Genomic DNA, 13,128 nt, shown 5'->3' with positions numbered 1-13,128 from the left:
ATGTCCTCTTGAAAGAATGTAACACTGTTACTTTTTGGATAAGTTGAAAAGTTTCATGCATTAGTTGGCCCACTAGGTGGCTGTATATTCAGAAAATGTCTGATCTCCACTCGGTGTTCGCACTGACTCAGGCTGTTATGCAGACGAGACAGGGATGGTTAGGACAGTGCAATTTTAATGTGGAGACAAAACCTTTTTTTTGGCTTTAACCGTGAGACAGAAGGTGATACTTGAATGCTCCACCCTCTAGTGTGTAACAGATAATGTTTTATAAACCTTAATAAACCATCGTTTACATGAGAATTCAAAAACTCCCACCCAGTGAAAGCAAATGGTTGCGTCATCACCAATCCCCAAATGTTCGCCCACGGTCCTGTATCGTTCCGTTTAAAAGAGAACATTATTTCATATGACTTTTATAAATGCTAGATTTACGTGTAATTTTATTTCATTGGAAATTATATGTTGAAAACACGAATATCAAAAAGTTTTAATTCATTTCAAAAGACAACGAATTAATATTTACGAATATATTTATATATTTACATTATTTATATTTTTATACCATGGTGTACATTCCATCCTGAAATATTGGCAAAGTATTTGTAAACACCAGGGCAAAGTTCTTAAGATTGACGCAAAGACGCTAGAGGAAGAATGTGTGGTCGAATGTACGCGGTCACTCGATAGAGGGCGACTGCTGACCTGTTATCTCAGCTGGTATGCTCCTCAAAGTGAAATACTTTAATTTTTGCTCAAACTTTCCTCAATGAAACTTTCAACCATTCACATATCAAATTAAAAATAAAAATCAGAAGGTCACTTTGCCAATATTTTTACTAGAGAAACACATTACGCGGCCATCCCTGTGTTAACACTTACCAGTATTTGAAATTCAAAATGACGGCCATCCCTGTGTTAACTCTATGGGGTTAAATAAAATTTTCGATTTAAAAAAAAATTGAAAAAGTAAACATTTTTCTGACCCTAAGAGCTTTAACTTTAGCCCCAAAAAGTGGTAGATCGGCAAAGGGTGGTAAAAATTGAGATTCCGAATATCTGTCCCCGAGGCGCACTCTACCCGGTGTGGCAAAGCACGTGTGTGAAGACCTAAAAGTGGTGTCGTCAGACTTGAGTTTAACCCCCTAAATTACCAGACATTTAGGATGGGGACCACTTTGAAGTCGGGGGCCACTTTGAGGTCCTCACACACGTGTACGAACAGATGCGATGGAAGTGATGCCGACGAGAGACGACGCCTTCGTCTTCCTCGTCACCCCACAACTATGGCAACTAATTCAATCGAAACTGACGTGACACAAACCGGTGATCTCGGGGATCATCAACTTGTCTTTGAATTGACAAAGATGACACAAGTGACGTGTTACCCTTTAAAATGACAGTTTATTTAATATTCCATGTTTCTTTACGGTTACAACATTATAGCAATGTTAATATTCAAGAAGTGTCATTTTGACACCTAAGTATCAAATATTGATCTATGAATAAAAAGATGATACAACTTCCCCCAAGCGGAAAATTAAATCTGCATAGTTGTCTTGGAAACGTTTACAACTGTGGAATATCTATGTGTAGGAGAAATGAGATAATGTACTCAGTAAATTGCGTAGAAATAAACTTTGTTAACAAATATCTGGTCACCTTTAAAGCTCGAGGAAATGCAGAGTAATTTTGTAACGGATCTTGAATCTAATGGAAACACTTAACTAAGTCTTGTCGTGGATTCAGTAATAATCTGACAAATGTCGTCATAGAAGTCTCCTTATAAATTTGGATATCAAACATGGTTAAGCTGGTAGTGTCAATTAGGTAATAGTATTGAAGAGTGTAGATTCAGGGTTAAAGTCTACAATTACAAATTTAATTAGTATAATTACAAAGTCTCCACACAAGTCAATGATAATCGTAAAAGATGGGGCGACCGACAACGCTGTTCACCGAAAAAACAGATCTTCAAAATCGGCAGGCCTGATTGGGAAAGGATAGGTTTCGTTTTGTTTAATATAATCGGGAAGTGACTTTGATATTTTAAAACCTGGAAACGTGTATGGGTCGATGAGTGATGAGAATGACTCAGTTTGTTAGAACAGGGCATGCATGGAGGGGGAATTATGTGGTGGGAAGAAAGCATATGTCAGCTTTTCTTGGTGTCTATGCCATCCCGTGATGGGTAACTTCCCAATCAACCATGGTTTGAAGATGGTAAAGCATTGAGCCGGCCGCGAGCCGTCAACGTTACATAATCAGAAAGCAAATTAACTGAGCTGAACTATCATGGAAATCAGAATTTTACGACCGATTGTCAGGAAAATGAGCGCTACATATTCAGATATTTTGTCATTGTTAAAGTCTATGAACTTGTTTATGTAAAGATGACAACAAAATTATAGAAATGGTAGTAAGCGTTTCCATTCTGATGGAAATCACTATACGAACAGTTTCAAACCTAACGTTTGGTGATATTTCAGATTGATGTATTTACCTACAGGTACGAATATTTATTGAGTACGCAATGTTTATATAAGCTTGGTAAAGTCAAGATATACAGACCCTCAGTCGTGTTCAGCTGTCGTGTATGCACTGATGTATGAATATAAATACGATACTAAATGAGTAAAAGAAAAAGCGTGCCACATTTCATTCCAACCGTAGGTTGACATTGTTCTGCATACAGTTGAAAGGTCGGAAAAGTACAAAATCAATTAAAGTACAAAGTTTCTTTATTGAACACACTTTCTACATTATCATACATAAGGCAAAGTGTAAAATAAAGCTATAACTCGGTTAAAAAAATCGTCAAAAGTCGCAACTTGTCAATATGTGGTGCGCAAAATTAAATAATTCCTTATTAATTTATCAAGTTTCTATTGACGTATATGGCTTATTGAGGATCATACATGGCTCAAATGATTACTTAACAGCTAAAAACAAACGGTCGATTTAATTGGCAGTCTCATATGCTCTTTCAAAGCTCAAGTCGGTCTATCAAGTTGTTAAAACTAATGAACTGAAAAGCATGATTTAAAGGTTAACTGACCGTTTGTTCCGACTTTATCTAAACTGGCGGGTAAATAGATTATTTTGATTGATCAACATGTGAAATTCACATGGCGATCTGGAAAACTGTCTCAATCCAAATCGGTGGGTGAACGTTTGCTTTCATTACATGTTAAAATAAAATAACGAAATGACTTTAACATAGCTGTTTCTCCAAGTCTTTGCAATGGATTCCCTAAAATAGTCGAAACAAGACATCTCAGTGTAATGTTGCAAGAATGCCGAAGTGAATAATTCTACATAAGGAAAGTACATAGTGCCTACAGGCTTGCTGTCTGCAGCAGCCCAGAGAATTACCAAAGCCTAACTATAATAAGTTATGTAAATGAGAAGAATGTATTAGAATATAGATCCAGGTAACCGTCTCGAATATGACATGGCTAATGTGCGTACAGAATACTTCTAACTATACATCGCAACTTGACCGAATGGTTGTCGCGTCGAAATTTACCCCTAAATATTCACGATAAACTTATGTCTTATTTTATGGGTTAAACTAGATATGTGTAAGCTTTGCGTAAAGAAAATCAAAGTCGACTTTCGAAAAGTGTTTGCCAAGAATTTGCACTTATTCTGCATGCTATCTCTCGGCTAAGAAAACATCATGTTTCGCATAGAAATATTAAAATATGTTCATCAACATTTCATAAGTGTATTGCAATGTTTAGGACCATCAAGAATATTATTTTACATTCCTAATGAATCTACATATTGTATCGAAAAGGACAAGATAACTAATTCAAGAGCAATCACTAATATATTGAGATCAAATTGATATTTTCATTTGAAATGTCGTTCGCTCTTTTCTTTACAAATCCATTATGTTTCTGGTCATATTTCAAAAATAAGTTCAGAACGTACATTGGTTTGAGCTAACACAGCGTGAAAACAACCGATGAATGACATCTGTCCCGTGATGCTTTGCGTAATAAGTAAGATATCTTACAAGTCTATGAGGATTAATAATTTTTCTGGGTTGAGTAAAACCACTTTGTCGCAAAAAACGGAATCGCCAGAAGGCGAGAAGCATAAGATAAATTCTATCACAAGTTTTCTGCTAACTCTCAAGATGGCCGACTTTATGTACATTGATGTTGGCAACATTTGACACTGTGACTACAAAGTGCATTATACTCACGTGCAGGCGGTGTCGTGATATGCATTGATATTTTGTAAGCCAGCCACAGTGACAAAAAGATTAATTATATTTGCACAAAATGCGTGAATTGTACCTTGCTAGCTCAACTCATTTTCAACACTACTTTGCTTAAGAAATCTGGCTTTCAATTCACAAAATGATGTAAGTGTGGTTTACACTTGCGATAAGCGTACACAATGGTATATTTACATATTGCAATCATCATTTAAAATAGCACTTAAGTTGATTAAGTTTTTTTTTCAATTTTGTACAATTGAGAAAGGTAAACCCTATTGGCCTAACCTCAAACAAAGCATCACGGGATACGTACCTACTGTAGAGTTAAACATACACTTGATGTTAACATTTTATATTCGGCATAATCACCAGCCTTTGACTGGTCTCCATTCCTCAACTACCACACCCTTTGAATGAATATAGAAAGAGCCGTGAAGAGCAGCAGTAGCGCAAGCCTGCAATGAGAAACAAAGAAAATCCGACCGTCAACATCTTGGGAACTGATGTTCCCATTTGTGTATCCAGAATAAGAGAGAGAGAGAGAGAGAGAGAGAGAGAGAGAGAGAGAGAGAGAGAGGGGGGGAGAGAGAGAGAGAGAGAGAGAGAGAGAGAGAGAGAGAGAGAGAGAGAGAGAGAGAGAGAGAGAGAGAGAGAGAGAGGTGGGGAGAGAGAGAGAGGGGGAGAGAGAGAGAGATATCACCAACAAATAGAATGGTATTCCCGATCATACATATAAGAGTGTTGAGCCAAGAGTCCTTTCACTTCTTCTGTCTAATGATTGCAGGATGTATGAAACTTAAGTAACATATATCATTACTTTGTACTTAAAGTAATTTTGTGTTTATATATATATATATATATATATATATATATATATATATATATATATATATATATATATATATATACATATATTACATATATACATACATATATATATATATAATATATATATATATATTATATATATATATATATATATATATAACGGCTTTATATATATATATATATATATATATATATATATATATATATATATATATATATATATATATATCCCATTAAATACTACAAATAATACTCACGTTATAGGGTAGTATTCTCAGTATTGTGCCGATGGGATATCTTCCGAGATCTAAGTTGCCTCTGACGTCTTCGACTTTGCTTTCTTCTTGAAACATTGACGTTATCCTTCAAGAGACAAATAGTAACAATGTTCGTGTCAAGAATGACTCCTAAATATCAAGTTCGCTATCCTGAATTCAAATGAATATTACTATCAGAATCATTAAACAAAGGCTGCAAAAACTCTTCTGCAACATACGTAGAAGTAGGATATGTCACTAACATTTGTGTCAGAATATGCAAATTGAGCAACGATTTCACTATTCGAAACTACTTTTCCTTTTGCTGTGCCATCGAGTAAGGCCAAAGTAATTAAATACTTTGTTTTGCGTCCCCACCCGCTTAAGTTTTTAAGGTTTTCATGAAAAACACACACAGTTTATTTGAATAGGAAATTTTAGGACATAACCGCTTAGCTTTTCTGGACTAAAATTTTGTTACAATTTTATATTTGCTGCAATCAAATTACATTGTGTTTATTTTCTTGTGTGTGTTTTTCAGCCGCTCAGACGCGTACCTTTTGCGTACCTTTTCCCATTTAGAGTGGATGCAAAACAAAGAATTTAATTACTTTGGCCCAATAGAGAGGTTAAGATTGAATCCGTGGCGAGAACGTAATGTGTAGCTACGCGTTCCTACGCGTTCCGTACGCGTAACGCTAAGCACAGACTAGGATAAAGACTTGACTGGCCCCGTCGTTTGGCTTTTCTCGGCGGCAGTAACTGACTGGACTAAGAAGGTTCACATGTCGATGTGCCATCGCGTTCACCTATTAACGATCTACGTAACAGCCTACCACTAATGCGACAGTCTGCTAAAGTTTATTCCTTCACTGTGCTGTTTTGATTTTTATATGCCCATTTACATTGACTGAAAGCAAGTCTACAATAAGATGCGTATGTGCCGACTCACACAAGCCACTCACACAGTCGCATTGTCTAAAGAATTTTGCTCTGATATCAACTCAATAGAACACAGACACAAAAACTTGAAAATACTGCATGACATTTTACTTTGTGTTTGAACAACCGTGCAAAGCCGAACAACCGTACAAAGTCACGGGGGTAAAACAAATGACAATGTTAATTTCCGCCTAGACTGAATGCCAAAGCAGTCGGTATGCGACTTCTGGAGCGCGTGTGTCGTCTGGAGCGCGTGTGTCGTCATCTGCGATTCCACTGCAGGGGTACTTCTGCTTTGTTCAGCGCAACGTTGTATCCTTTTTGTTACCTAAAATATCTAAAAATCAGACGTCGATCGATACAACCTAGAACAACAATACAAATCGAAAGGAATATGTCAGAATTAGGACGCAAAGTTGCGCTGAACAAAGCAAAAGTACCGCCACCAAGAAAATCTTGATATGTTGTACGATTTGGAACGTTGACCTCGCTTTGTGACCCCTTCTCAGCAGGTTACTATGCGAGTTTTAGACAGCACCATTGCCCTTAATCCACAATTCGGTAGAAAATATTGACAAAGGGTTATGATAGAAATGTAGATTTTTGCACCCCCCTGCAAAGTTCAAGAAAAAACGTAGAGTTCATTTGGTAGTTTTCACTCATACCTTTCGTCCATAAATTGACCGTACTGTGACACCGCAGTTGTGCTTGTGGCGTCTATCGAATGCACTCGCGTATAGGGTTACCGCCACAGTACATTTTTTTCCAATACAAAATTAGGTAAATATAATCTTTGTATTGATGTATGCTTGATTATTCATATTAATGTACTTGATTATACTTGGGTGGTTACAAATGAATGTGTGTGCAAGAAATTGGATTTGGAATTTCACCGAAATGTTTAGTGCGTGATATGGTACATTCAAAAGTACTAAACACAGTACAAAATTGAAAACTTGAACACTTTCAAGAGGACAACAAAGTGTCCAAGTTGTACAATAACTATACAATGTATCCATCTCCGCCAGGCCCAAGCTACGCGTACCACTGAACACATATCTCATCAGGTCAACGGGTCAGAGCGCCAATACAACTTTCCCTTCATAAATAAACACGGACCCCGGGTCTTGTTCAGCGGGCTTATCATGCCATGCATACTTGATAGTCATTTATAAAAATGGGATCCAAAAACTGATTTCTTGGAAGTCGTTTTTTTTTCTGTCTTTCGTATACTGTCTTGTCCTGCCATTGAGGTCCCTGGCAAGCCGGAGAGAAGCAGTGAGCAAGGCGCGATCTACACGCACACTCTTGCGAAAGTTCTTTGACCTTGTAAACCGGAGGGGGAAAAAAAACTATACCCGTGCAAGCGGCATCGAGGGTATTTCATTTCTTCTCTCCCTCACGTTCAGGTCACAGGAGTATTATAATTTTACTTACTTACTTTACTTACTTTATTGCCAATTCCAAATATAAGTATAAGTATACAAGGTATACAAAGTATACAATGACAAGGAAAGAGGCAAGTTGGAGCCAGGAGTAATAGCTTAGAGCTAATCGAGCCTGGCCCCATTTTCATGAAATTTACATTGCAATATTTGTTTTAAAGGGCTAATTATGTCAATTGTTAGTCAAAATTCTATATTTGAAAAGAAAAAAAGATAAATATTCACACATCTTGGTATTCACTTAAGAGATGTAAATAAATCTCTTGTTGCACTTTGTTTGACAATATTGGGTAGGTTGTTCCAGACTTTGGCACCCATATATGAAATTGCAAACTGTCCTGCAGTTGTGCGTACCTAGTTTAAATCGAGTGTCATAGCAATGATCAGCTAATCTAAAATAATCACTCAAATTATGTGGTATATTTTGATGATGCAAATCAAACATGAATTTTCCCAGAAGTAATTTATGAAGTTTATAGACATCCGGTATACCTAGTCTGAAGAATAAAGGTGAAGTAGTCTCTCGAAATCTTGAAAACGTAATTATTCGTACCAGCATTTATTGGGTGATAACAATCTGATGTAAGTATGATGGATATGTACTTCCCCAACCTCAAGTCCATACATAAATATTTGGTTCAATAAAAGCTTTGTACAGCAGTACTAGATTTTGCTGAGGTACATAATTTCTTAGCCTCAATATGATTCCTACTTTTTTCTTATACTATTATTTATCTCATTAATATGAAATTTCCATGAACCAGTATAAGCGACTATTTAAAAGTATCGGAACCCGGAAGGATCGTGGATTCAATAATTTTCGCTAAATTTTCACCGAAAAGGTTGTCTTTTATAAAACAAACCCAAAATTTTGGTGAGGATTGATCGACTCCATGGGGGTGACTCACCCCACTGACATAGCGTTGCCACTGTTGATTGCATTTACACTGATTCTCATGTATTTCGGATTTTTCACGTCATGGTTAGAATAATAATTAGTATTTGGAGTAAATGGAAATGGCTAGGTGCTCTGGACACGCGAAACTGACGACAATTTGCAATTTTAATTTCGCCGAATTTCCGTCGAGTGCAATTTCCGTAGACTAGATTTTCCTTAATTTTGAGGCAAGATAAGACTAAATTTTATGTGCGTTTTTAAAAAATATCCATAGTCTGTCACCCATCACACTACAGTAGTGCTTTTGTCAAAACTGTCGCTGCATTCAAGTCTCTGTGCCTCGAGTCAATGCGTGACCTCATGGTGTACACAATGATCGACATCAGTGATAGCGAAAAGTCTATTTTCCTAGCAATGTCGTTGATTGAAATGATTGTTAATTAAAATGCCTTTATGGACAGTGGTTATGTAACTTGGAGTGCACAAACGATATCTATATGAGGTCACTCGTACCTCTGAGCCAAAGTTTCATTATTGATTGTGTATACTATAGGGTCGGGCCAGCATTGCATTGACTTATAAATCTATACGTTGGCGAAGTCATGAAAGAGGTTCGTACCGCTGCAAATATGATAAAATAAGATGACAAAGGAAAATAGGTATTTAAAAATATCAACTGCAATACTGTATTTGCAACGAAGTGATCTTCGAGTGAGCCAAGGTAGCAGGCTGGAGAATTACGGAATGAAAATGCTCGTTTCATGCTGTGAAAACAATTTTAAACAGATAAATTAGACTGATTAAGTCTATTTCTAGATTGGGAGACTTGAAAGAAAACATTATTAATGGGCTTTTTCAGTGTTTTCACTTCAAATTGCTCTGTTTTGTTGTTTCAATTATCTTTTGAATGTTTTTAATGTAAACATTGTGCAAGCTTGTGCTTTGTCTATTATGAAAGCAATTTTTAATATCGAGGATTCATTGTCTGCTTTTAAAAACTTGTCCAGCATGTGACAGAGAGTACATAATACAGCTCAATGAGAATAGATATTAGGGAATTATTAAATTGCAAATACAGAAAAGGAATATGGAAAGTTCGATTGAGTTTTTCGGAAATTATTGAAATGATACAGTAAAGTACTAAAATTGTGAAGGAGTGGTTCCCATACTAATCCATGGTTGTGATATGTGGAAGCATTGTATGCAGTGTTTGTCATCTGCGTCCTACCTCCATGTAAAGAAAATGCAAATTCGTGCAAATAAATGCAGATCCTTACGCTTTTTTGTCAGTCCTACAGATTTCGGATTACCCTGTTTTACTTGAATTGGATACTAATTACCTCTTCTGTGGTAATTTTGAGAAAAGTTGTTCACGAAATGGCTACCGAAGTTATCTTAAATAAAGATGGGGAAAGCTCCCGAGGAGAGAGTTAAACAAGTGTAGACTGATAATCAACGATTGGGCAATTACTCTGTTTTCCATTGACCCTCCCCGAAAAACTGTCATGGCCTCATATTTTTTATGTATAGGGAGCCCAAATATCCCCTGATTCGACGATCCTAGATTCAACACTGCGGCACTATATGTCGGCTATGAACACGCAATATAATCTGCGTTCAATATCGACTTTGTTAATATACGGCCTTTCGATATCAGTGACATAAATTAGGGAAATCGGGTTCCGATGACCTAACACTGCTTTATTTGTCATCACATCGCGAACATATACGTCGTTGGAGCAATTAAACGGCAACTGATACATACATTTGTACCGTATAAGTTATGTAGAATTGGGTTTTTTTGGAACGTATAAGTGAATTCACCATACAGGGGATGTCTGACTTATAGCCACTCTAACATGAACAGTGTCAACGATTCCCTTCAACGAGATGGTTTGAAGCTTTGAAACAATCTAAGTTACCGATCTATTTGACAAGCTATGCAACTTACTTTAGATGTGGATGTCCTTTAAACACACCGTGACCATGCTGGCTGCCTTGATAATTGAGTGCCGTCCATCCACAATCAATCAACAATTGATTTCTGTTTGGATAGTGAGCAATGACTTTGGCTAAGACTTCAATGGCGATGTCGTCTGTGTTGCATGCGCCAAGCGTTTTATTTCGCATATCTGTCGACGAAAACGAAAGTTGTTGAAAAACTCACATAACGCATACACAATCAATGTGACACACATACATAGAACACGATGGGAACTATTTTTGGAGAATTGGATCTTTATATTTTTCAAATTTCTAAAAAGTGTAGGGTGTCCTATAGCTGTATGTTGCAATATTGCAAATTACTCATAAAAACAAGTGCATTGCTAAAAGAGACAAGCAGATGAGCTTACATTAGTAGATTAAACCGACATTAATTCACCATCCAATTATCCCAAATTAGTTCAATTCGTGTTTATATACATTCATAGATAGACACATGCAGGGTTTTCTCTGGACTGCGCAACTGCGCAAATTGCGCATTTCGAGCCATTGTCTGGCCTGAAAAAGTTACTGACAGCGCTGAAATCGCGCACAAAACACATCAAGCAATGACGTCCACATATACTGATATATGAGGGTGACCCAAGCGCATAGTGTAGGGAATTTGCTGTTGTTTCTAAATATAACACTCCCTCGGAAAAGACGAAATATTGCCTGTCATTCACCTTTGGTGACGTGCTTGAAGTGTACGCATCGAAAAGAACTAGCCACCGATGTAGTTGTGGTTCAGTCTCTATGGATACTGGTGCAATTTTATGTTCATGTTTTGATAGCGGTTAAGTTCGACATCAGAACTTGAAAAACAGCACTGTATCAATTACGGAACTATGGATATTTCCAGCTTTAGCATTGTGTAGGCACGCGTACGTTGCAGTGACGATCGATCTCGATCGCAGTGCAAATATAGGCGCCGGAGATCGGCGCACATTTTCATGGATTTAAACCCCAAAATTCGGACCGTCAAACTCTATCGGGGAAACCTGTGGTGACAAATCGACAGAAGATGGAGAGCAGCCAAGCTCATCACAAGCTGACAAACATCATGATGTCGGTGTTCGTATGGTTGTTGCATGCCATATTGACGAAGTAGCTGAACTGCGTGACGATTGTAATGATATGGGAAAGCGTTCCAAAATGGCAAAATCAACATCAAAGGCGCCTGCCCCTAAAATGTCAAATCTGCCCCCTAATTTTGATGAATGGGGCAGAAATTGCCCCTTTCACTGAACATGCAGAGAAAACAACACTGCACATGCATACATACATGCTTACGTGTGTACGTACGTATATACGGACCTAACAACCAAACATATCGATTAATGTAGTAAATTGATTTAATTTTATGTAAATGTTATTATGAAACGTTGCAAAATGCAAAAAACAAACAAACATGTAATTGAGGACTTTTGAGTCAGGGTATTTTCCAAATGTACCTGAACTTTTTGTCATTTAGTGGCTTAAACTATTAAACGCTAAATGCAGTCAGGGCTTATTTGAAGTGACCCTGACTGACCGCAAATCAAACTGATCGAAATTTCATGTGGATTGAGCAAAACAACATGTTGAGATTAGTATTTCAGTGACTAAGAAAATATAGACAAGTTCAGATATTTTTAAGGAAATATTAATATTTGTCATGTTTTGAACAACATTGAATCATATACTGTCATTTGCAAAGTTTGAATATTTTTTTTAAGATGGAATCAAAGCAAACAGCTAGGCTAATATTAAAAAAGTAAAGTAAAAGTATGGAGCTAAAACCTAAGACAACTCGAAGTCATCTGAGCGAGCGAGCTAAATTAGAGGACTTAATAACAGGATTGCAGTCCTGCAACTTAAGGACCTAATAGCCATGATTTTTTGTGTTGGAAGAATGTACCACATTTCTGTGTCATCGTAAACGTTGTGTCTTCGTAATTTATTTTCGTTAGTAAGCAGTGATACAAGTATCGCCTGCTGTTGATTGTCTTGCCGCCTCTTATAGTCTCCCCTTCCACTTTCAAATCGTTTTTTCACTAAATTGTTTCCGGAAAGTGATTTGACTGCTAAGCTTATAATTTGAGTGAGTGACTTTTTTGTTGTTGTTGTTGTTGTTGTTGTTGTTGTTGTTGTTGTTGTTTTTGTTGTTGTTGTTAAAAGACAGGTTGGTGATTTCTGATTTGTAGCTCTAAGTTTCTGCTCGTTTGTATTCATTACTCTCGCAGTTGATGTCCGAGATGATTTTAGTTTGAAAGTGTTCTTTTTAAAAAGTTTTTTTTTCGGAAACTGTATTCTCAGTGAAATCATTCCAATTTTTCCATTTTTTAAAAGTTTTAAAAGGGAAATAGACTGTGATTTTACGATAGATGGGCATTCACTCCTTCCTCATACATTAAGAATATACAATTGTATCTGTTGTGACTCACGGCTGCAGGCAAATTTTTGAAAGAAAAGCAATAAAGAACAAGCTGAGACATTTTTGATATGAAATTGCATTTTTCTTATGGTAATTTTCAAAAATTCTATGGTAGATATGGGAAC

General features: G+C 36.8%; 1 protein-coding gene across 2 annotated transcripts in view; it reads right to left on the bottom strand.

The window, feature by feature from the left end:
- Window positions 1-4,435: 4,435 nt before the first annotated feature.
- The window catches only part of LOC139119816 (D-serine dehydratase-like), a 51,699-nt gene continuing 43,006 nt past the window's right edge, over window positions 4,436-13,128 (bottom strand). For both annotated transcript variants that reach the window (XM_070683724.1, XM_070683725.1), the window contains exons 6-8: window positions 10,556-10,736; window positions 5,320-5,425; window positions 4,436-4,689 (exon numbers count right to left, since the gene is read on the bottom strand). In XM_070683724.1, coding sequence (XP_070539825.1) covers window positions 4,600-4,689; window positions 5,320-5,425; window positions 10,556-10,736 — 377 coding nt within the window. In that variant the 3' untranslated portion in view covers window positions 4,436-4,599. The remainder of the gene's footprint in view (window positions 4,690-5,319; window positions 5,426-10,555; window positions 10,737-13,128) is intronic.

The sequence above is a fragment of the Ptychodera flava genome, chromosome 20, assembly GCF_041260155.1.
Source record: "Ptychodera flava strain L36383 chromosome 20, AS_Pfla_20210202, whole genome shotgun sequence".
Lineage (NCBI taxonomy): Eukaryota > Metazoa > Hemichordata > Enteropneusta > Ptychoderidae > Ptychodera > Ptychodera flava.
This window is presented reverse-complemented; position numbering and strand designations above follow the sequence as displayed.